The sequence below is a fragment of the Sarcophilus harrisii genome, chromosome 4 (genome assembly GCF_902635505.1).
Source record: "Sarcophilus harrisii chromosome 4, mSarHar1.11, whole genome shotgun sequence".
Taxonomy (NCBI): Eukaryota; Metazoa; Chordata; class Mammalia; order Dasyuromorphia; family Dasyuridae; genus Sarcophilus; species Sarcophilus harrisii.
The window spans coordinates 425,450,776-425,472,461 of NC_045429.1; the positions used below are offsets into that span (position 1 = coordinate 425,450,776).

General features: G+C 37.3%; 1 protein-coding gene across 3 annotated transcripts in view; it reads left to right on the forward strand.

Annotated features, from left to right (window-relative positions):
- The window catches only part of VPS45 (vacuolar protein sorting 45 homolog), a 74,542-nt gene extending 60,664 nt beyond the window's left edge, over positions 1–13,878 (forward strand). For all 3 annotated transcript variants that reach the window (XR_001121100.3, XM_003769905.4, XM_031967445.1), the window contains one exon: positions 13,285–13,878. Coding sequence is in view for 2 of the 3 variants with exons in the window: in XM_003769905.4 (XP_003769953.1) it covers positions 13,285–13,372 (88 nt within the window). In the remaining variant the exon portion in view is untranslated. The remainder of the gene's footprint in view (positions 1–13,284) is intronic.
- Positions 13,879–21,686: the final 7,808 nt, after the last annotated feature.

A 21,686-nucleotide genomic window follows, 5' to 3' on the forward strand; every position in this document is an offset into this window, starting at 1 on the left:
CAAAGGGTATGTACAGTTTGATAACTTTTTAAGCATAGTTCCAAATTGCTCTCCAGAATGGTTGGATCTGTTCACAATTCCACCAACAAAGGATCAGTGTCCCAGTTTCCCCACATCCCCTCCAACATTCATTATCTTTTTCCTGTCATCTTAGCCAGTCTGAGAGGTGTGTAGTGATTTCTCAGTTGTCTTAGTTTTCATTTCTCTGATCAATAATGATTTGGAACAATTTTTCATATGTCTAGAAATAGTTTCAATTTCTTCATCTGAAAATTGTACATATCCTTTGACCATTTATCAATTGGAGAATGGCTTGATTTCTTATAAATTTGAGTCAATTCTCTATATATTTTGGATATGAGGCTTTTATCAGAACTTTTCATTATACAAATGTTTTTCCAGTTTATTGCTTCCCTTCCAGTCTTATCTTCATTAGTTTTTTTTTGTACAAAAGCTTTTTAACTTAATATAATCAAAATTTTCTATTTTGTGATCAATAACGATCACTAGTTCTTTGGTCACAAATTCCTTCCTCCTCCACAGGTCTGAGAAGTAAACTATCCTATGTTCTTCTAATTTATTTATAATCTCATTCTTTATGTCTAGATCATGAATCCATTTTGACCTTATCTTGGTATATGGTGTTAAGTGTGGGTCAGTGCCTAATTTCTGCCATACTAGTTTCCAATTTTCCCAGAAGTTTTTGTCAAATACTGACTTTGTATCCCAAAAGCTGGGTTTTATTACACACTAGATAGCTATAATCATTGACTATTTGGTCCTGCGAACCTAACCTATTCCACTGATCAACTAGTCTATTTCTTAGCCAGTACCAAATGGTTTTGGTGACCGCTGCTTTATAATATAGTTTTAGATCAAGTACAGCTAAGCCATCTTCGTTTGATTTTTTTTTTCATTAGTTCCCTTGAAATTCTTGATCTTTTGTTCTTTTAGATGAATTTTGTTGTTATTTTTTTCTAGGTCAATAATAGTTTTTTGGGAATCTGATTGGTATAGCATTAAATAAATAAATTAGCTTAGATAGTATTTTCATCTTTATTTTATTTGCTCAGCCTGTCCAAAAGCACTTAATATTTTTCCATTTGTTTATAACTGACTTTATTTGTATGCAGTGTTTTGTAGTTTTGCTCATATAGTTCCTAACTTTCCCTTGACAAATAGATTCCCAAATATTTTATATTATTGATAGATATTTTAAATGGAATTTCTCTTTGTATCTCTTGCTGTTGGATTTTGTTGGTGATGTATAAAAATGCTGATGATTTATGTGGATTTATTTTGTATCCTGTAACTTTGCTAAAAGTGTAGATTATTTCTAATAGCTTTTTAGTAGAATCTCTGGGGTTCTCTAAGTATACCATCATATCATCTGTAAAGAATGTTAATTTGGTTTCCTCATTATCTCCTCTTAATTCCTTTAATCTCTTTTTCATCTCTTATTGCCAAAGCTAGCATTTCTAATACGATATTGAATAATAATGATGATAGTGGGTAACCTTGTTTCACTCCTGATCTTATTGGGAATGGTGGTTCCAGTTTATCTCCATTACATATGATCCTTACTGATGGTTTTAAATAGATGCTACTGATTATTTTAAGAAAAAGTCTGTTTATTCCTATACTTTTTAGTGTTTTTAATAAGAATAGGTTTTATCAAATGCTTTTTCTGCATCTATTGAGATGATCATATGGTTTTTGTTAATTTGGTTATTGATATAGTCAATTATGCTAATAGTTTTCCTAATATTGAACCAGCTCTGCATTCCTGGTAAAAATCCTACTTGGTCATGGTGTATTATCCTGGGGATGATTTTCTGTAATCTTTTTGATAATATCTTATTTAAGATTTTGTGCCTTTTTTCTTTGGACCAGGTTTTAGAATTTAAAATCTTAACCCCTTTTCAGTTATGGTCCCAAGTTGTCATATTCTTAAAAGAGAACTAGGAAAAAAACATTCAAAACCATGATTATTTGACATACTGAGACATTATTGGAGACCACTGTTTATCTGAGAGCCTTGGAAAAATCCTAGCATATGTAAGAAAAGTTAATTTTTAAACTAGAAGTAAATAATTCTTATGATAAAGCTATTTGTGTTGTATATGACCAGCTGACGAAATGACAAAAGAAGCCAACTTTGTCTCTGTCTTTGAGAATGTTTTCTATTTCTATCAAGGCAATAAGCTGCAAGAGAAAATGTGTGCCAAATGTATATCAAATACTGATCATGATTGTTTGCTCAATTTGGGCCTGGGGAGAAAGATGAATGCAGTGTGGCCTATTGTTATTTATTGTGGCTGACTGCTTGAAAAGAGTGATTAGTTAGCTTCAAAACAGATAGTCTTCTCAATAGAAGAATTAGGCCAACCCCACCATCCTTAAGCTACATTATCACAAAACTACTTGATTTGTTCAGTGGTAATTTATTGATGACTTACCCTAGGTGCATTCAAAGAAATGTAATACTTGGGCTGTGCCCTCAGGAACATGGTTGGGGAAAGACATGAAACAACAAGGAGTTATTGATATTCCTTTCCAAAATTTAATCGTGAGTTGACATTGTGATTAATAGAATATTTCAGTGTGGATCAGGGAGTTAATTTTTTTGTTCTCATAAATTCAAGAAATTTTCTTTATTGAAAATCATGGCACTAAAAGTTAAAACAGTCAGCAAACATTAACAGCTATGCACCAGATGTTGTTCTAAGTGTTAAGGATACAAAAAAGCAAAAAACAGTCCCTGCCTTCAAAGTGCATGCATTCCAATGGAGAAGACAAGTACATAAATAAGTGCTGATAGGGCAGCAAGGTGGATACAAGTGCAAAAGATAGAGGACTGGACCTAGAGTCAGGAGAATCTGGCTTCAGATCTAGCAGCAGATACCTACTAGCTATGTGATCCTGAACAAGTCACTTAATCTTGATTGCCTCCTGCCCCCTCAAAAAAAAATAGATGGAAGATAATCCAGAACTGTCTCCTGCAGAAAATGGAATTTGACTAAATCTTGAGAGAGGTGGATATGAAAAGGGTCCCAGGGATGAGGAACAGCCGGTGCACAGACAACGTGAAGGAGCACTCAGTAGGACCAGTAAAGCTGGAGAGTGGATTACCATGAGAACTGGTAAGGGAGGAAGGGACCAGACCAAAGAGAGTTTACTGAAATGCCAGAGGACTTGATTTTTTATCCTGGAGGTGATAGGAGGCCCCTGGAGTTTATGGAGAAGGGAAAAATGTGCTCATCTAAGTGGTGGATAAATGGAGCAAGAAAAGGCTGGACAAGGAGTGATGAGTGTGTGACTGCCATGGTGGTGTGAGTGAAAAGAAGGGCATATAGACAAAGATGCTGTCAAGGTGGAAATAAGACTGAATGGCTCTGTGGAGGGAGGGGGAGGGAGGGAATGGATTTGACACCAAGCTGGCAAGCTAGAGTGCCCAGAAAGGGCATAGGATCCTTGACAGGAACAGGGACATTTAGAAGAACGGTTGATTTGGGTGGGAAGTTTACGATGGGATCAAAAGAGGTAAATGGAAGGAATAATCCAGAGCAAGGACTCAGCAGGAAGTGATCTGTGATGGGAGAGGAGGGCAAGGGATCCAGGAGCATGTGATGGGAGGTCCTGAGAAAATATTGGGGAAGGTAGAAGGACCAGAGACTGAAAAACTGAAGGATTAAGGGTCAAAGAAGCATCTGCTGAAGGGACCCAATCAATTGTTATTCCTTCCTGGAGGAATTAGTAGAAACTCTTGTCTGGAAACAGGGAAGAATGAACTCCAGTCCTAGAGTCTGCTAACTCTAGGTGTTCCTTATCTTTGTCCTCTCCACCAAGCCTAACCCATAGTAGGCAGTCAGCAGTCATTTGCAAACATGATTGCATGTCTAGAGCATCACTGCACAGGACTTGTCTGCGATATTCCAGGCTTGGCTAGAGATTCATAGGTCTGTCCCTGTGCCCTCATCCATTGTTGTTGAGAATCTTGGTAGCATTCTGTCTGAGGCCTGTAAGTGCCTCCAGATCATGAGATCACATTCCAAACTTCAGGATTTTCAGTGCTGAAAAGCACCAGCTCCCTGGGCTCACTTGGTGACAGTATTTAGCTATAATTAGGAGCTTATTGCTTCATTAATGGAGATATTATGTTCTTCCTAATCATTAATTCCCAAGATTCTTTTCTTTTGATTCATCCACCCCCTAAACCAAAAGGTCCTTTTCACTGCATCCACCTTTCTGTTTTGATCCAGTGAGTCTTCCAGTTCATGTCTTTGGCACAGTATCTGTTTAGAAGTATAGTATTTACTAAAAAGAGAGAAAGATATGCCTTGAATTTACATTTATTTTTAGAAAAAAATTAATCTTACCTGTGTTGCATTATGGCTCTTTTCTTTACCAAGAACTCAGTAAGCAGATCAGATATGTTTTTGAGAATATAACCCCACATTCTTTGAGGCTGTTTTTTAAAATTTGCAAATGGGGCTTTCACTTCTTCCTGTACCCCAGCTCCAATCCACTAAGTGATTGTGTATTCATATTACCAAGTGAAAAGGAATTTATTTAGGAGGTGAGATTTTTTTTCTTTTTAAGTGAGGTTAATTTAGTTTTAAGAACTCAAAAAAGTCAACCTTCATATTTGTGTTTTTAAACAAGATCTAAAATTGGAGTCTAAACAGCAACATATTCATTGCTCATAATTTTTTAAAGCATTCTTTGTAGTGACTCATCTATAATACAAGACTCCAAATAGAATTTTTAAAGAAATAAAGTAAAGGTGGCTTCAGAAAACAAAATCTAGTTGGAAAGAAATAAGACAGTATCTTGTGCTGGAGATCAGGAGCCTAAGATTTTGCTCCTTTGTATAGAAGGATTTCTAAGGGCAGTTTTCAGAGTCACGTAATTTTAGAGTTGGAAAGGACCTTAGTGACCATCTAGTCTACACCACTGTAAGCATATACAACCACCCAGCCTCGACTTAAAACTCTCCCAAAAGGGAGAAACCTACCTGAAGGCAGACTGTTCTGCTCTTGGACCATTGTAAAGATTGGGTAGTTGGAATTTTCTGACGTCAAGCCTGAAAGGGTATCTTTGCTACTAAAACTCATTGTTTCTAGTTCTGTCTTCTGAAGCCAAACAAAACAAGTCTGATACCTCCATCATACAACAACCATTATGTTCCTTCTTCTCCTAGCAGTTCTTTTGACCAGTCCTCATTTGTTATGAATTCAAGACCCTTTACTGTCCAAGCTGCCCAAGGCTTGATACTCTACAGCTAAGAGCTGACCTCGTACTCCAGATTATTACAGAAAACAATGGGACTGTTAAGTCCTGCCAAGGACTAAACACAGATCCTGGATCACTCTACTGGAGGCCCCCTGCCTCCATGGCTTTAAACCATTAACAGTTGCCTATTCAGCCAACTCAGAATCTATCTGATTGTTTTCTTTCCTAATCCATAGCTCTCCATCTTTTCCACAAGAATAGTACAAAGTGATTGCACATGTATAGCCTATATTACTTAACACCTCAGGGAGGAGGAGAAGGAAGAGAAAGGGGTAGAATTTGGTATTCAAAACTTTAAAAAACCCCAAATGTTTAAAAAAATTGTTTTAAATTGTTTTAACATGTAATTGGGGAAAAATAATTTTTTTTAAAAAGAATAGTATGAAAATTTTTATCAGAAGCTTTGCTAAAATCTAGGAAAACCATTTCCAAAACATTTCTTATACCCTTCTAGTTTTGTAATGTGGTCTAGGGAAGACAATAACTATATATATATATATATACCCATACATATATATATATATATATATATGCATATACACACACATACACATAGTGCCTAGTACATATATGCATATACACACACATACACATAGTGCCTAGTACATGCCAGGCATTATGCTAAACATTTTCAAATATTATCTCATTTGATATTCACAATAGTCCAGCAAAGTAGATACTATTATTCCCATTTTACAGTTTGGGAAACTGAGGCAAACAAGAGTTTAACTAATTTGCCCAGGGTCACACATCTATTAAATGTATAAAACTGGATTTGAACTCAGGTCTTCCTGACTCCAGACCCAGCTCTCTATCCACTGCAACATCACCTACCTGCCTCTATCAGAAAAGGAAATGAGGGGTTTTTTTTGGCTTGACTTTTTAAAATTATTTTCTAATTACATCTAAAGACAGTTTTCAACATTCATTTTTGTAAGATTTTCTAAAAAATTTTCTCCTTCCTTCTCTTACTTCCTCCCATCCCGAAAACAGCAAACAATCTATATAGGTTATACTTGTAAATCAGTTTAAACATACTTCCTTATTAGCCATGTTGTGAAAGAAAAATCCTAACAAAAAAATTCCAAGAAAGAAGAAACAAACAAAAGAAGTGAAAACATTATGCTTCGATCCACATTCAATCTCCATAGCTTTCTCTCTAGCTGCAGATGGCATTTTCTATTCCAAGTCTATAGGAATTGTTTTGGATCACCATATTGATGAAAAGAGTTAAGTCTGTCATAGTTAATCATTGCGTAATTTTGCTGTTAATATGTACTGTTTTTTCCTGATTCTGCTTACTTCACTCAACATCAGGTCATATAAATCTTTCTAGGCCTTTCTGAAAGCATCCTGCTGATCATTTCTTATAGAACAATAATATTCCATAACATTCATATACCATAAGTTTATTCTGCCATTCTCCAACTGATGGACATCCACTCAGTTTCCAGTTTCTTGCCATTACAAAAAGATCTACTACAAACATTTTTGCACATGTGGGTCCCTTTCCCTCCTTTATGATCCCTTTGGGATACAAACCCAGTAGAAATACTTCTGGATCAAAGAGTATGCACAGTTTGCTAACCCTTTGGGCATAGTTCCTAATTGCTCTCCAGAATGGTTGGATCAGTTCACAATTCCACTAGTAAGCATGATTGTTTCTTGATGAAGCCATTGCTGCCTGTTCTGGCTCTTCATCGCCTGTCCCTTTAATGATCCATTCTAGATTTTCCCCAAGAATAGAAATCAGGTTCACTGACCAAGGAAGTCTCCTATGCCCTTTGAAAATATCGATAAATTCAAGGCGTGGACCATGAAACAGACTTCACCTGACAGGATCAGTGGTTTCTCATTACTCTGTGTAGAAGTTGGTTCTGTTTAAGTCAGCTTGCCCCAGAATCAGAAAATCTTCAAGTTGGAAAGGTCTGAAGACGGCCTCTAGTCTAAAACATCTCCAAGAAGTGTGTTAATCAGAAGAAAAGGGCAGAGACCAGACCTGGGATTTTATGAGAAGGCACTCCCAAGTGAGGAAGCTTCCTCTACTCCTGCAGGCCCACGCATTCTCTGCAGATTCAGTGACCCTGCTGCATATGTCATCGAGAAGGCATGAACTTAGAGCTTCCTGAGTTTGTTGCTGGTTTTGTTTCTACTACTAATAAAAATGCATTTGGTCATTATAATTCTGTCTTAAGCAAAGAGGAGAAACCAAACCCCAAGAAGTGGGGTATGTTCCTGTGATCTTCTGTACAAAAGTGACTCTGTGGTCTGATACTCAGTCACTGATGGTATCTGCCACAGCCCAGTGCCTGAAAGGCAGCTCAAGAGTCACTGCTAAGCTTTCTTTATCTCATCAACAGAAGCAGGAACAACAGAAGAGAAGCAGTCCGGCCCAGTGGTTCACATAGAGCAGCTGGGGTCCTACTTCCAGCAACAGCTTCTGTGAAGGGTGCCATGTACTTTAAGGCATCAACACCCTCCTGGCCCTATCCTGTCAGGCCCAGGCCAGTGGTGGCCAACTTCTCTGGGAAGCTGAGCCATCCATTCATGGCCACAGTACATAAATCCTCAGAGCACGCAGGAACTGGCTAGGTTGTTGGTGCAACATTACTTGTGAGGGAGGCCAGGAGGAAGCTAGAGGTCAGCAAGCCCAGCAAGACCAGTCCTGGGCCTTCTTTATACTTTCCACTTCTAAAGTACATCTGAGCCCATTTCTCTGCTCCTTTTTTGCTCCCTGCCCTTAGCAGGCTGCTTAAGAATAGAAATAGCTGTCTGTCTGTCTATGTGTATGTGTGTGTAAAAAACAAAAGCAAAACACCAAAAATAAAGCCTAGAAACCACTTTTTTTTTCTTTCTTTTTTTTCTAATTACTCAAGCTACTTCTGTACTTTCCTGCAGCCTCAGGAACTTTGTTTACTTTGAATTCAACAGAAAACTTTGAGCAGCTAAAGTAGAGGAGCCAGTGAGAATTACTATTGTCCTGGACCTGATTCTCACCAAACATTAAGAAATTATTGCTGACTTAGACTGGTGGGAATCTAGAGGGAAGTGACCTGCTCATCTTAGAATATGTGAGAGAGAAGAAAAGCATGATTTTACTATAGTATTCTATATATTTTTAGAGAATTTCCAATAGATTCAGAGAAAGGGTGTGTAAAGATTATTCTGTGGGGAAGTAGGAGGAAAAGATCTCAAGATTGAAATTCTGAAGATACAAAAAGAAATAATTCCAAATAGGAGAGAAAAAAGACTGTTGTCTAAACTTGTTCCTGTAAGTATTCTGGGATTCAATTCATCAACTCTTCAGTTTTTTAAAAAAAGATATTTAAGAAGAGAGAAGCAAAAACATCACTGTGGACGAATAAGAAGTAGTAACAAGGTTCTGTACAAATAATCCCAGGAAAGCTAGAGCTCAAAAGGAATACTAAGGACAAACAAAAAGGGGACTTTTAAAAAATATATCTGTACAGTGAGGAAAAAGGAAAATCAAAGATAAAACCTTGCTACTGCTCACAGTAAATTGAATAATGAAAATCAGCAACAAAGAAGACAAAATTACTTAGTGTTTTTACTAACAAGGAGTAGTTTTTACTAACTAACTGGGAAAGCTAAAGAAAACTTGCTACTAGGGACTTGATACATAAGGTAAATAGGAAGGTGGTATCCAGCCACCATTGAGTATTTCACATCATTAGACCCAAAGAAGCTATGTTGGGGGGTTGGCGTTAAAAAACCAGCACATGTGATTACTGACTCACTATTCATAATTATTGAACAACTGTGGAGAACTGAGAAGGTGCCGCATGTTAAGGACCATGCCTAAGTGCATTGTAAGGGGCAGGTCAATTCTCTGAGAGCCTCCACAGCTATGAACATCTGAAGGAGTTGCAAAGCAGCCTTTACTGACACCGGTGTTGCTTGTGGACCAGGAATGAAATAAATTGAAGGCAGAGGGAAGAGCAGAGGTCAGACAATGCAATGGCCTCTCAGTGGAGAGGAGGTAGGGGAGGATGGGGGAAGTCAGAGAACAGCAACTGCCTCTCATTCTCCTTGAATCACCATCATCTTCTCACAAGAAGAGAAGAAAAGGTCTGCCAGAGGTAAAGCAAAATTGCATATTGTGTTCCCAACAGCCATAGAACTCAGTGGCAGGTGTTGTCCTAATTTTCAGAAAGGAGTAAAAGGCAGAGTCTGCATGCTATAGGCCAATGAACTTGACTTTAATTCCTAGCAAAATTCTGGAATATATTGTTAAAGGGGTTGTTAGTAAACATTTGGAAAAGGGAATCACCATCATGGCTTCATCAAGAGCAGGTCATAGCAGGCTTGGTTCATTTCTTTTTGGACAAGATTACTAGAATAGTAGTGGAGGGGCAGTGTGGTCTAGTGGATAGGGTGCTGGACCTTGGAGGAGAAATATCTTGACTCACTGACCCTTTACTATTGTATCATCATAGAACAAGTTCATTTCACCTCTAAAACCATAAATTCGAGTCTGATTACAATGTGCATTGTTGGAGAGAATGCTTCCCATTGACAGAATTATAGCTTCTTAAAACACTGACCTTGATGGACAAGACTGGCAGATTAAAGGAATGTTGTAAAAACAGTTGACCTGTATTTTAGCAAAGCATTTAAGTGTCTCTCTGTGCTGTTCTTAATAGACAAAATGGAGAGATGCTGTGCCAGATCATCACACTTCATTAAATGGCTAGACCTAATCAGTAGTTTTTAATTAATTAATTAAGGGTCATCTTACAAGAGTGCTTCTAGTGGAGAGCTCCAGGGATCTCTACTTGTTGTTTATCCTTCATTCATGAAGACCACCAACATCACAAGGATAATATCTTGACTTTCAAATGAACTGGATTTGAGGGAGTTAGAGTTGCTCAAAGTCCCCAGCCTTGGTCTCTCCAAAGTCATCAAAGTTCAGTGACAAGACAAAGTCAAAATGCCTGGCACAACCCTGGATGCAAGGGATGACCTTGGCTTCTCTAAATTAAGGTTTCCTCCATCCCAACCCCTTACAGACCTCAGTTGGTCTGAGGCAGCAGCCATTCAGTGACTGGGCTAAGTAAGAATTGAAACAAGAGAGAACCTTTTTTGACCCTATGCAGTTTTAACCTTTTTTTTTTTTTTAATCAATGATTTGGATAAAGCAATGAATGGTGGGCTTCTCATATTTGTAGATAACGCCCTGTTTAAAAAAAAAAAAAAAAAAAAGATAGTCAGCACACTGGATTACATTAAAGTCCAAGAAGATCTTCACAGATTAGCTTTTATTTTATACCTCTCCTCCCTCTTATAGCTAGATCTTGAGAACCTGCGTATAATCAACACCTCCACTGACTTTCCCCTCATTCCCTTCTTAAATCTGCAATCTGGCCTCTTATCAATGATCTCATCACCCAATCTAGTGGCCTTTTCTCAGTCCTCATTCTCCTTCATTTCCCTGCAGCCTTGATACTGCTGATCCTGCCTTTTCTCTTGCTGTTTCCCATTCCTGGAAGTGTTTTCTCATATCCATCTCTCTATTTCCCTGGCTTCCTTAAAGTTTCAGTTTGAAGACTGTCCTGCAAGAAGCTTATTCTGATCCCCCTTCATGCTATTTCCTTACACATGTGGATTGTGGCCAGTGCATCCTGTGCCTATCTTGTGTGTACATAGTTATTCTGTGTGCTGTCTTCCCCATTAAACTGTAAGAGGACAAGAATTCTTGGTCTTTGTCCTTTCTTCATATCCCTAGCACTATGTGCCTGGCACATAGTAGGCCCTTTTAAAAATAGCTTGACTAAAACTTGGGTAGATCTATAATAAAATTTAAGAGGCATAAATATTTCCTAAACTTGGGTTCAAAAAAATCAGTTTCACGACGACAACATGTTGGTGACATGTCTAATTAACCATAGCATATCAGAAAAAAGGTTGAGAGGGAGGGGTGCTGAGTGGATTGCAAGCTTAACAGGAGTCAGGAGGCTGATTTGTTGTTGTTCAATCATGGCTGACTCCTGGTGACCCCATTTGGGGTTTTCTTGGCAGAGACACTGGAGTGGTTTTTCATTTCCTTCTCTGGTTCAACATACAAAAGGATAAACTGAGGTAAAATGGCCTAAATGACTTGTTCAGAGTCACACAGCTAGGAAATGTCTGAGAGCAGATTTAAACTCATGAAGGTTGGTCTAACTCCAGACCCAACACTCCATCCACCACGCCACCTCTTCGTGTAGAGTGATAACTCAGCCTAAAAAGTTAATGTCATTTTGATTAAGAGACCATCATGTCTGGAGCACTAGAGAAGTTCCTTTATTTTCTGTCCTTCTTAGAACACATTTAGAGTGTTGTGTTCAATTCTGTGCAGCACATTAAAAAAAAAAAAAAAAAAAAAAGTTAAGCTTTTAATTTTGCAGAAAAGAACAACCAGGATATTAAAAAATCTCAAGGTCATGCTTGCTATATGAGTGCTATATGAGGGTTGGCTTGGATCTCTTTAATGGAGAAAAGACTTGGAAGAGAGGGAAAGGGGACAGATAAGGAGGAAACATGATAAGTGTTTTCTTGTATTTAAGGAAGTCATGTGGAAGATGAATGAGACTTAGCAGTGGGTACAAATTTCAGAGATACTTAGGCTCAATATTAAAAGACAAAAAAAAAAATCCTAAAAATTAGAGTTGTCCCAAGGGCCCACAATGGGCTGCTTTGGGAGTAGTTGGCTTCCCATTTACTGGCATTCTTCAAGCCAGGGCTAGGTGGCCCCTTGCCAAGTATGTTGTAGAATTGATTCTTATTCAGGGCACAGAATAGATTAGATGATTTTTGAAGCTCCTTCCAAAGCAACCCCTAGATTCTATGATTCTGGTCATTCAGTGTTAACTCGGAGACCTCCAGGCAAAAAGGAGCCCATTTTCTTCCCAGGGAGTCTGTTCTACATTTAGACAACCATAATTTAGTGTTTTAAGACATCAGGCCTAAATCTACTTTTCTTTGACTCCCACTCATTGTATTATTGCATTTCTAATCAATTTGATAGCAGAAGTAGCTGAATATCCATATGGGGGCAGTCAGGCAATGAGCATTTAATAAATGCTTACTGGGTGCCTGACAGTGTGCTAAATTCTGTGACTATGGGAATACAGAGGAAGTTGGGGGAGGGGAGGAAGCCCTGTTCTTGAGAAGTTCCCAATTCCAAAGAGGGATACAACATGTAAGTAGCTGGCTACAAGCTAGGTACAGAGTAGATAAAGGGTGATAGCAGAGAGGAAGGCATTAGCAGATGGGGGGAGGGCGAAGGTGAGATTTGAGCTGAGTCTTGAAGGAAGCCAGGGAAAGTAAAACACGGAAGTGAGAAGGGATAAAGAACATTTCAGGAATGGGAGGCAGCCAGGGCAAAACATGGGCACCAGAGATGGAGTGTCTAGTGTACTGAGCTATAAGTAGGCTAGTGCAGTGATCGGATGGCATCTACTCCCGTTCCCCTGCCCCCACTGCTACCTTATGCTCAGCAGTTTCAAAGGTTGGCTTTCTAGCCTGCCTAGTACCTTTCTGGGTATTTCCAAACACTGCAAACATGGAAAAGCCTAATAAATAATAATAATAAAGATATTCAACCATTCCTCTTACCCTTTAACTTACCTGCTATGAAATTGTTCCTATTAAGAAAAGCATAGGTAAGAATAATATCTGAGCATCCCCTAAATTACAGAGGGGCCCACAATGGGCATCCCTCTCTCCTGGAGATCCATTTATATTTGCAGTAAAGGATAAAGGGAATAATCTTTTGGAAACTTAGATTGGAAATCCAGAATTATCATATGGGTTTTGAATTATATATATCTGGTGAATTGAGCCCCAGAAGTGCCATGGGGGAGGTGCCAAGGTCGAGGGTAAAACAGAATGACAAATCAGCTGTTAAACAGTTCTTATTTATGACCCAGTAGGAGAACTTATTTGGAAAGTATGACTTCTTTTCATAATCTCTTATCTGTTTGTCAGTTTCCTAGAGGAAGTTTTAGCCGCCGCATTGCACAAGCGAAGCACAGAGACCTCCCAGGTAACATCGAGACCAGCAAGCAGGCGATGAAAATGAGACGGATGATGCCGCTTGCCACGTGACGAGCAGCATTTCCTGGGGCGAGGGGGTCCAGCAGCCGTCATCCAGGCCAGGTCACCAGGTTCTACACCACTGGCACTCCACGACTCTCAAAGACGTGTTAAGAGTAAATTATGGTCTACTACGTTCAGTCCAGTTTTTTGTGGTCCAGTAAACCTGTTGTTTTTTCTGTGTGTCACTTCAGTTTCTAACAGAGTTTGGTGAGATTGTCTAATTTGAAGGAAAGGGACACCGGCATAGTCGATCAGAGAGGAGTGAAAACTTTGCTATAAATGTTTCGCTCCCTCTCTCCCGCTCCCTTCCTAAGCTTCCTCACTCATTTTTCATTAACTTCATTCCTGTACAACTAATTTTTGAAAACGCTAAAGCAATGCTTCTTCAGAGAGCTATCTAGTAACTGTTCTTCCCCCATATTGTGATTGTTTTTGGCCCTAAAAAGCTATGTATAAATAAAATAAAATCAGTTTTGTGGAAGGCTTGTTTTTAGTGTCTCCATTTTAATTCACATATTTGGACATTCAAAGAGAATTTGATTTTCTAATGAACATGTATAAGGTCCTTTCCCTCAATAGACTTAAACTTTGCTAAGATAAATAACAGAGACTAGTATCATCTTTACTTTCTCATTGAAAATCAGTGGAAAATAAGTCATTAATAACAGTAGTCTTGACTGGAACCTCACAACCAAAGCAAAAACACTTATCTCATTCCTTGCTTACCAAAGCATCTGGACACATGTAGACCCAGATTTAATCTTGGAAATTCTCAATAATTAATATTTGTGTTCTCATCCAGCATTTCAATTTTAGTCATATTGAAGCAGAACTCCCCTTCTTACTGCCCCCTCCAAAAGCCAAAAAAAAAAAATGTTTTAAAAAGTATGTTTTTATACTTTAACATGTTTAACATGTATTGGATTACCTGCCCTCTAGGGGAGGAGAAAAATTGAAACTGAAGGTTTTGTAGGGGTCAATGTTGAAAAATTACTCATGCACATGGTTTGTAAAAAATAAAAATAAAAAGCTATAATAAAAAAAAGTATGTTTTGATCTGCAGTCAGACACTATCAATTCTTTCTCTGGATGTTGATATTTTTTCATAAATCCTTCAGAATTATCTTGGATTATTTTATTGCTGAGACTTTCAGGTAAGTCATTTACGGTTGATCATTGTATAATACTGCTGTTACTGTATACAGTGCTCTCTTGATTCTACTCGTTTCATTTTGCCTCAGTTGATGTAAGTCTTTCCAAGTTTTTCTTAGTGCATTCTGCTCGTCTTTCTTACAGCACAATAGAATTCCATCACAATCATCATCACAACTTATTCAATCATCCCCTTATTGATAGATATCCCCTCAATTTCCGATTCTTTGCTACCATTATAAGAGCTGCTATAAATATTTTTGTACATATATAGGTCCTTTTCCTTTTTTTTTTTTTTGGTTAACCTCTTTGGGATACAGACTTAGTAAGTGGTTATTGCTTGATCAAAGAGTATGCATAGTTTTATAGCTCTTTGAGAATAGTTTGAAATTGCTCTACAGAATGGTTGTATTAGTATATAACTTCACCAACAGTTCATCATTAATATTTCCATTTTCCAACATCCAACATTTGTCATTTTTTCCCTGTCTTATTAGCCAGTCTGATAGTTGTGGGATGGTAGCTCCAATTTATTTTAATTTGCATTTTTCTAATCAATAATGATTTAGGGTTTTTTTTTCATATAACTATAGACAGCTTTGATTACTTCATCTGAAAATTGCCTGTTCCTATTCTTTCACTATTTATCAATCGAGAAATTACTTTTGTTTCTATAAATTTGACTTCATTTTCTTTATATTTGAGAAATGAGGTCTTTGCCAGAGAAACACTGTAAAAATTTTTTTCACGGTTTGATTACTATGTATTTCATCATTAATCATTTCACCATGTCCATTGTCAAAAGTATTCTTTTACCTCCCCCAGTCTACCCTACCTTCTATTATCCGCTCACCCTTATTTTATCCTCTTCCCCTCCTACTTTCCTGTGTACTAAAAAAGGTTTCTATTCCCAGCTGAATGTATATTTTAATCCCTCTTTGAGCTAGTTCTAATGAGAATAAGGTTTGTTCCCCTCCATCTCTCCCATCTTCCCTTTCACTATAAAAGATCTTTTGTGCCTCTTTTATGTCAAATAATTTACCTTATTGTCTCTCTCTTTCCCTTTCTTCCAATGCATCTCTTTTTTTCTCACCCATTAATTTTTTTTTTAGATGATTCAGCTCACACCCATGCCTTCTATCTATGTGTACTCCTTCTAACTGCCCTAATAATGAGAAAGTTTTTAAGAATAATAAATATCTTCCCATATAGGAAAGTTTAACCTTAATCATTTATTTCTCTTTCATATTTACTTTTGTATTCTTCTCTTGGGCCTTATGTTTGAAAGTTAGATTTTATATTCAGCTCTGGACATTCTGGACATTTCAAGCACTCTGCTTAAAAGTTCTCTATTACATTAAATATTAGTTTTCCCCCTGAAGGATTAAACTTAATTTTTATGAGTAGGTGATTTGGGGTTGTAATCCTAGTTCCTTTACCTTCTGGAATATCATATTCCAAGACCCTGATCCTTTAATGTAATAGCAGCTAAATCTTGTTTGATCCTGACTGTGGCTTCATGATAATTGAATTGTTTCTTTCTGGGCTGCTTTGTTTTCCTTTTTACCTAGGAATTCTGGATTCCTGACCTTCTCATTTTTGGATCTTTTTCAGGAGATGATCAGTGATCTGATAAATCAATTTCTATTTTAATTCTCTGGTTCTAGGATATCATGGCAGTTTTTCCTTAATACTCTTGAAACATGATATCTAATCTTTTTCCTTGATCATGGCTTTTAGGTAGTCAAATAATTCTTAAATTATCTCCCCTGGATCTATTTCCCAGATCAGTTGTTGAATAAAGATATTTCCCATTCTGTTCTCTTTATTTTTCCTGTGTTTTTTGTTTCTTGATGTTTTACAGTCATTAGCTTACATTTGTCCAATTTTAGTTTTTAAGGATTTAGTGAGCTTTTGTACCTTCTTTTCATTTGTCCAGTTCTACTTTTTTTGCATTTTTTTATTATACCTTTTTATTTACAAGATCTATTCATGGATAATTTTTCAGCATTGACAATTGCAAAACCTTTTGTTCCAATTTTTCCCCTCCTTCCTCTCCACCCCCTCCCCCAGGTGGCAGGTTGACCAATACATATCAAATATGTTAAAGTATATGTTAAATACAAAAATGTATACATGTCCATACAGTTATTTTACTGCACAAAAAGATTCGGACTTTGAAATAGTATACAATTAGCCTGCGAAGGAAATCAAAAATGTAGGCAGACAAAAATAGAGGGATTGGGAAGGCTATGTAGTGGTTCACACTCATCTCCCAGAGTTCTTTAGCTGGGCGTAGCTGGTTCAGTTCATTACTGCTCTATTGGAACTGATTTGGTTCATCTCATTGTTGAAGAGGGCCATGTCCATGAGAATTGATCATCATATAGTGTTGTTGTTGAAGTATATAATGATCTCCTGGTCCTGCTCATTTCACTCAGCATCAGTTCGTGTAAGTCTCTCCAGGTCTTTCTGAAATCAGCCATTTCTAACCAAACAATAATATTCCATAATATTCATATACCACAATTTATTCAGCCATTCTCCAATTGATGGGCATCCACTCAGTTTCCATTTCTAGCCACCACAAAGAGGGCTGCCACAAACATTCTTGCACATACAGGTCCCTTTCCCTTAAGATCTCTTTGGAATATAAGCCCAGTACTTTTTAAACAGTAACAGAAACTCACTATTCTTTAGTGAGTTTTATATATATATATTTATATATATAATTTTTTCATTCAGTGAATTTTGCTTTATTGAAATTGCAATTTATTTTACTTTTAATATATGGAATTAATATATGGATATGGAATAACATAAGCATTTCCATAACATAGTATTAAAAAAAAAAAGATGATTGCACATAAAACTGCAAATCTATTATACACAACTTGCTATTTCTCTTAAATATATAATAAATTTATCATGTAAATTTCTTTTTTCTTTGTTTTTTTCTTCCCTCTTCCCCCTCCCCCATTTAGAGATGGCTACCATACCCCAAATAGGGTGTGTGGGTGTGGGTGTGTGTAAAATTATTCTATATATACTAATATATTTGTTAGTTCTTCCTCTAGATATAGATAGTATTTTTAAAAATATATCCTTTATAATTAATTTGGGTGTTCATAATCACTTTATAATCACTTATTTGTTCCAAGTCATTCTTAAAACAATGTTGCTGTTACTCCCCCCATCTATGGATCCCTTTCTTAAAGTTTTTTTCCTTCACCCTTTACTTCCCCATCCACTCATCCATCCCTCCCTACTTATTTCTTCAAAGATTTTGGAGGGTGCTATACCCTTCATGGTATATATGTAGTGTTGCCTGTTTGAATTCATTCCCAATGTGAGTAGGTTTTCAGAACTACCAGCCCTCCCCTCCTTCTAATGCCTCTATGTCTATTCTTCCTCTGCATCGCATTTGTATAACATGATTACTATTTTTCCATTAACTCTGCCAATCTTTCTTTTGAGCTACCCTATTGTTGATGTGAATCTTAAACATATAATATACATTTTCCATATAAAAGAAATTTGTCTACATTTAAACAGTTTGTGTTTAATCCCTTAAAATTGATCTTTGATATTGGCTCTTATATGTTAATTTTTCTGTTAAGATTTGGATCATAGAAAGTCTTGAAAATCTGTAAGTTCGTTAAATGTCCGTTTTTCTCATTCAAAATTATAGATAATTTTGCTCAGATGTGATATTTTTTGGCAATAGGCCTAGTTCTTTTGATTTTCAGTAGATATGATTTTTGGACCTGTGGTCTTTTATTGTGTCTGCAGGATAAGCCTGTACAATTGTAGCTCTAGTGTATTGGAATTGTGTTTTCTTGTTTCTTGCAAAATTTTCTCTTTGATCTGAGGATTTCAAAATTTGTTTTTTCCACAAATGATCTCTTTGAGGTGGTGATTGGTAGATTTTTTTTTCTATTTCTACTTTCCACTCATGTTCTGCCACTCCAGGAAAATTTTTCTTGGATTATTTCCCGCATTTTTGAGTCACGATTCTCTTTTTGATCACAAGTTTCAAGCAGTTCAATTATTCTTATAATTTCTCTTCTTGATCTCCAGATCTGTTGTTTTTCTTGTTTCTCATTTTGTTCTTTTTTTTTTTTTTTCATTCTTTATAGTCTGTTTTACTTTTTCTTGGTCTGTCATAGCTTCATTGGCTTCCCCTTGCCTAATTCTAATTTTCAAAGAATTATTTTCATCTTTGAGATTCTGTACCTCCTTTTCTAGTTGGCTAACTTTTTTTCAAAATCTTGTTTTTCCTGGATGGCTTTTTTTTTATTTTATTTAGTTTTTCCTCAATGTCCCTCTTTTGATTTTAATTTTTTTTTTTTTTGAGTCCTATAAATTGTCTCTGGGTGGGAAGCCATTTCATGGTACTCTTTGCAGATAGAAGCTTTTTCTTTTCTTTTCTTTTTTTTTTTTTTTTTTTTTTTTTTTACTAACATGTTCTCTGAAGATGAACCTTGGTCTTCCTTGTTTCCATAAAATATTTCAGTGGTGGAGTTCTTTCTTCTTTGCCAGTTCATTTTTTTTAATAATACATATTAATGTAAGCATCTGTAATCATGAGGTGGGGAAATGGCACCTCAAATTTCCCCTCAGTTTTCTCCTCTGACCAGGAACCCCAAACCAAGAGCTCCCCCTCCTGCAAGTGCCCACAGCCAGCAGCATCCCTGCCCTACTGCTTCTTCACTCATTCTCGCTCAGGGTCCATCCCAGCTGCATAGCTGGGCTTGTTCCTAATCAGCCTGAGGTTCCCTCCAGGCTCAAACCCTGACAAACTGTCTGGGAGGTAAAAGTTTATGTGGTTCCTGCTGAGGCTGCAGATATATCCAGATAGCCCAAGGGCTTCTCACTTGGCGTTTCTGTGAAGCTAGCCTGGAGGTGTTTGCACTTCACTTAGGTTAATCCCCAGCTCAGGGACCCCTGTTCTGCCCCAAATTTCCTTGATTTTTCACCACTCTGTGTTCACCCTGAGGAACAAATTTTGGGGGGGAAATCTGGAGAGTTTGAAATTTACCAGCCTACTCCACCTTCTTCCCAGAATCCTCTCCCCACTCTTCATTATTTTGTGCAAGTTTTCCACTGTTTTTCTAAGGTTACTGAGCTCATCATTTCTTATAGCACAGTGGTATTCCATCACAATAGTATAGCACAACTTATTCAGCCATTCCCCAGTTCATGGGTAGTTTTCAGTTCTTTGCCAAAATAAAAAGAGCTGCTATAAACATTTTAGAACATACTTAGATTCTTCTCTTTTTCCCTAATCATTTTTTGAAAATAGACCTAGTAGTGGATTTTCTGGGTCAGAGACAGTTCAATAACTCTTTGGGCATAATTCCAGATTGCTCTCCAAAATGGTTGAATGAATTCACAATTCCACTAACAGTGAATTAGTGTCCCAATTTTTCTATGTCCTCTTCAACATTTGTCACTTTCCTCTTCAATCACCTTAACCAGGCTGCTAGATATAAAATGATATCTCAAGGTTGTTTTAATTTGCATTTTTCTAATGAATAATGATTTAGAGCATTTTTCACATGACTATAAATTGTTTTGATTTCTTCATTGGAAAACTGCCTGTTCATATCACTTGACCATTTATCAGTTAGGGAAAGACTCATTATGGATCTGACAAAGTTATTTATATATTTGAAATATGAGAACCAATTCTGCTTTAAAGGAGTTTTCTTCAGTGTATTTTTGTGCCTTTTTTTTACCATTTGACCTGCTCTGTTTTTTTAAGGTGTTATTTTCTTCAACATTTTTGGTACCTCCTTTACGAAGTTATTGACTTTTTTTTCCATGATTCTCTTATATTATTCATTTGTTTTCCCATTTTTTTCCTTGACTTCTCTTATTTGGTTTTTAAAATCTGTTTGAACTCTTATAAGAATTCTTTTTAGGCCTGAGATATTTTTCTTTGAGAATTTGCATGTAGCTGTATGACCATGAGCAAGTCACTTAACCCCAATGGCCTCAGCCAAAAGAGAGAGAGAGAGAGAATTTGCATGTAGCTGTTTTGACACTGCAATCTCCTGAGTTTTGTGTTTTGATCTTCCCTGTTATTGTAGTAACTTTCTCCAATCAGGTTCTTTTTTTGTTGTGGGTGGGTTTGGGAGTGGGGGGATTGTAGTTTTTCTCATTTTCTCAGCTGATTTCTTGACTTTTAACTTCATATTAAAGCTGGGCTGTACTCCTAAGGGGGAGGAGCACTGTCCCAAACTTCTGGTTTTTAGTTTTCCAATTGTAAAAGGGAATTATAATAGCAGCTACCTCACAGGACTGTTGTGAGAATCAAATGAGTTACTTTTAAAAAGAAAACACAGTGCCAGATAGTTAGTAGACACTACAGAAATGCTTATTCCCTTCCACCACAACACACTAATAATAATAACATAACTCAAATATAGGTAGTCATTTACCTTACTCCTTTTTTCAGAAGAGTCAGGGGTTACTTTGAGGATTTATAGCATGTCATTGAAAATGAGAATCTATATTCTCATCTTAACAATCTCATTTTTTGCCACAATTGCCTTCTTGGCAATGATTTTGTGGAATCAAACAGGTCCCCTTCAGAGAAGTTAGTCTTAATGAGATTTGTTGCAGGATATGCTTTGTAGCCAGTGGAGATCTTGGGAAAGCTGAAAGTAATAGGGAAAGTTTCCTGGGACTATGTCTCCGGTCTGATCTCCACCAGCTATCTAAATAGCATAAGAGACCTGCAGTCTTGGGTCAGTTGCAAGGGAAGAAAGGAGAAAGGAAGAAATAGCTGTAGGTCTAGCAGGTCTAGTAGGTATGGTAATATTCCTGATTAGGGGGCAGCATCCAGGGTCGCTTTTTACCTTCTGAGCAGCACAGAGACCTGCAGTCCTAGAGTAACTAGTTGGGATGAGGCAGCAATTCCCAGACATATCAGGAAGGGTACAGCACCAATCAGGTACTGGGCAGCCCAGAGACCTGGGGCTCCATGCTGCCCTACCACCCGCCTCCCACTGGCCAAGCTTTTTCCTTTTGTGTAGTACCCTCTCAGGTCTACCTCCCAACCTTACTCTGACTACTCTCCCCAAAGGCTCCAGGAAGAACTCTGAAAGAAACCCAGTTTTTAGTACTATTAC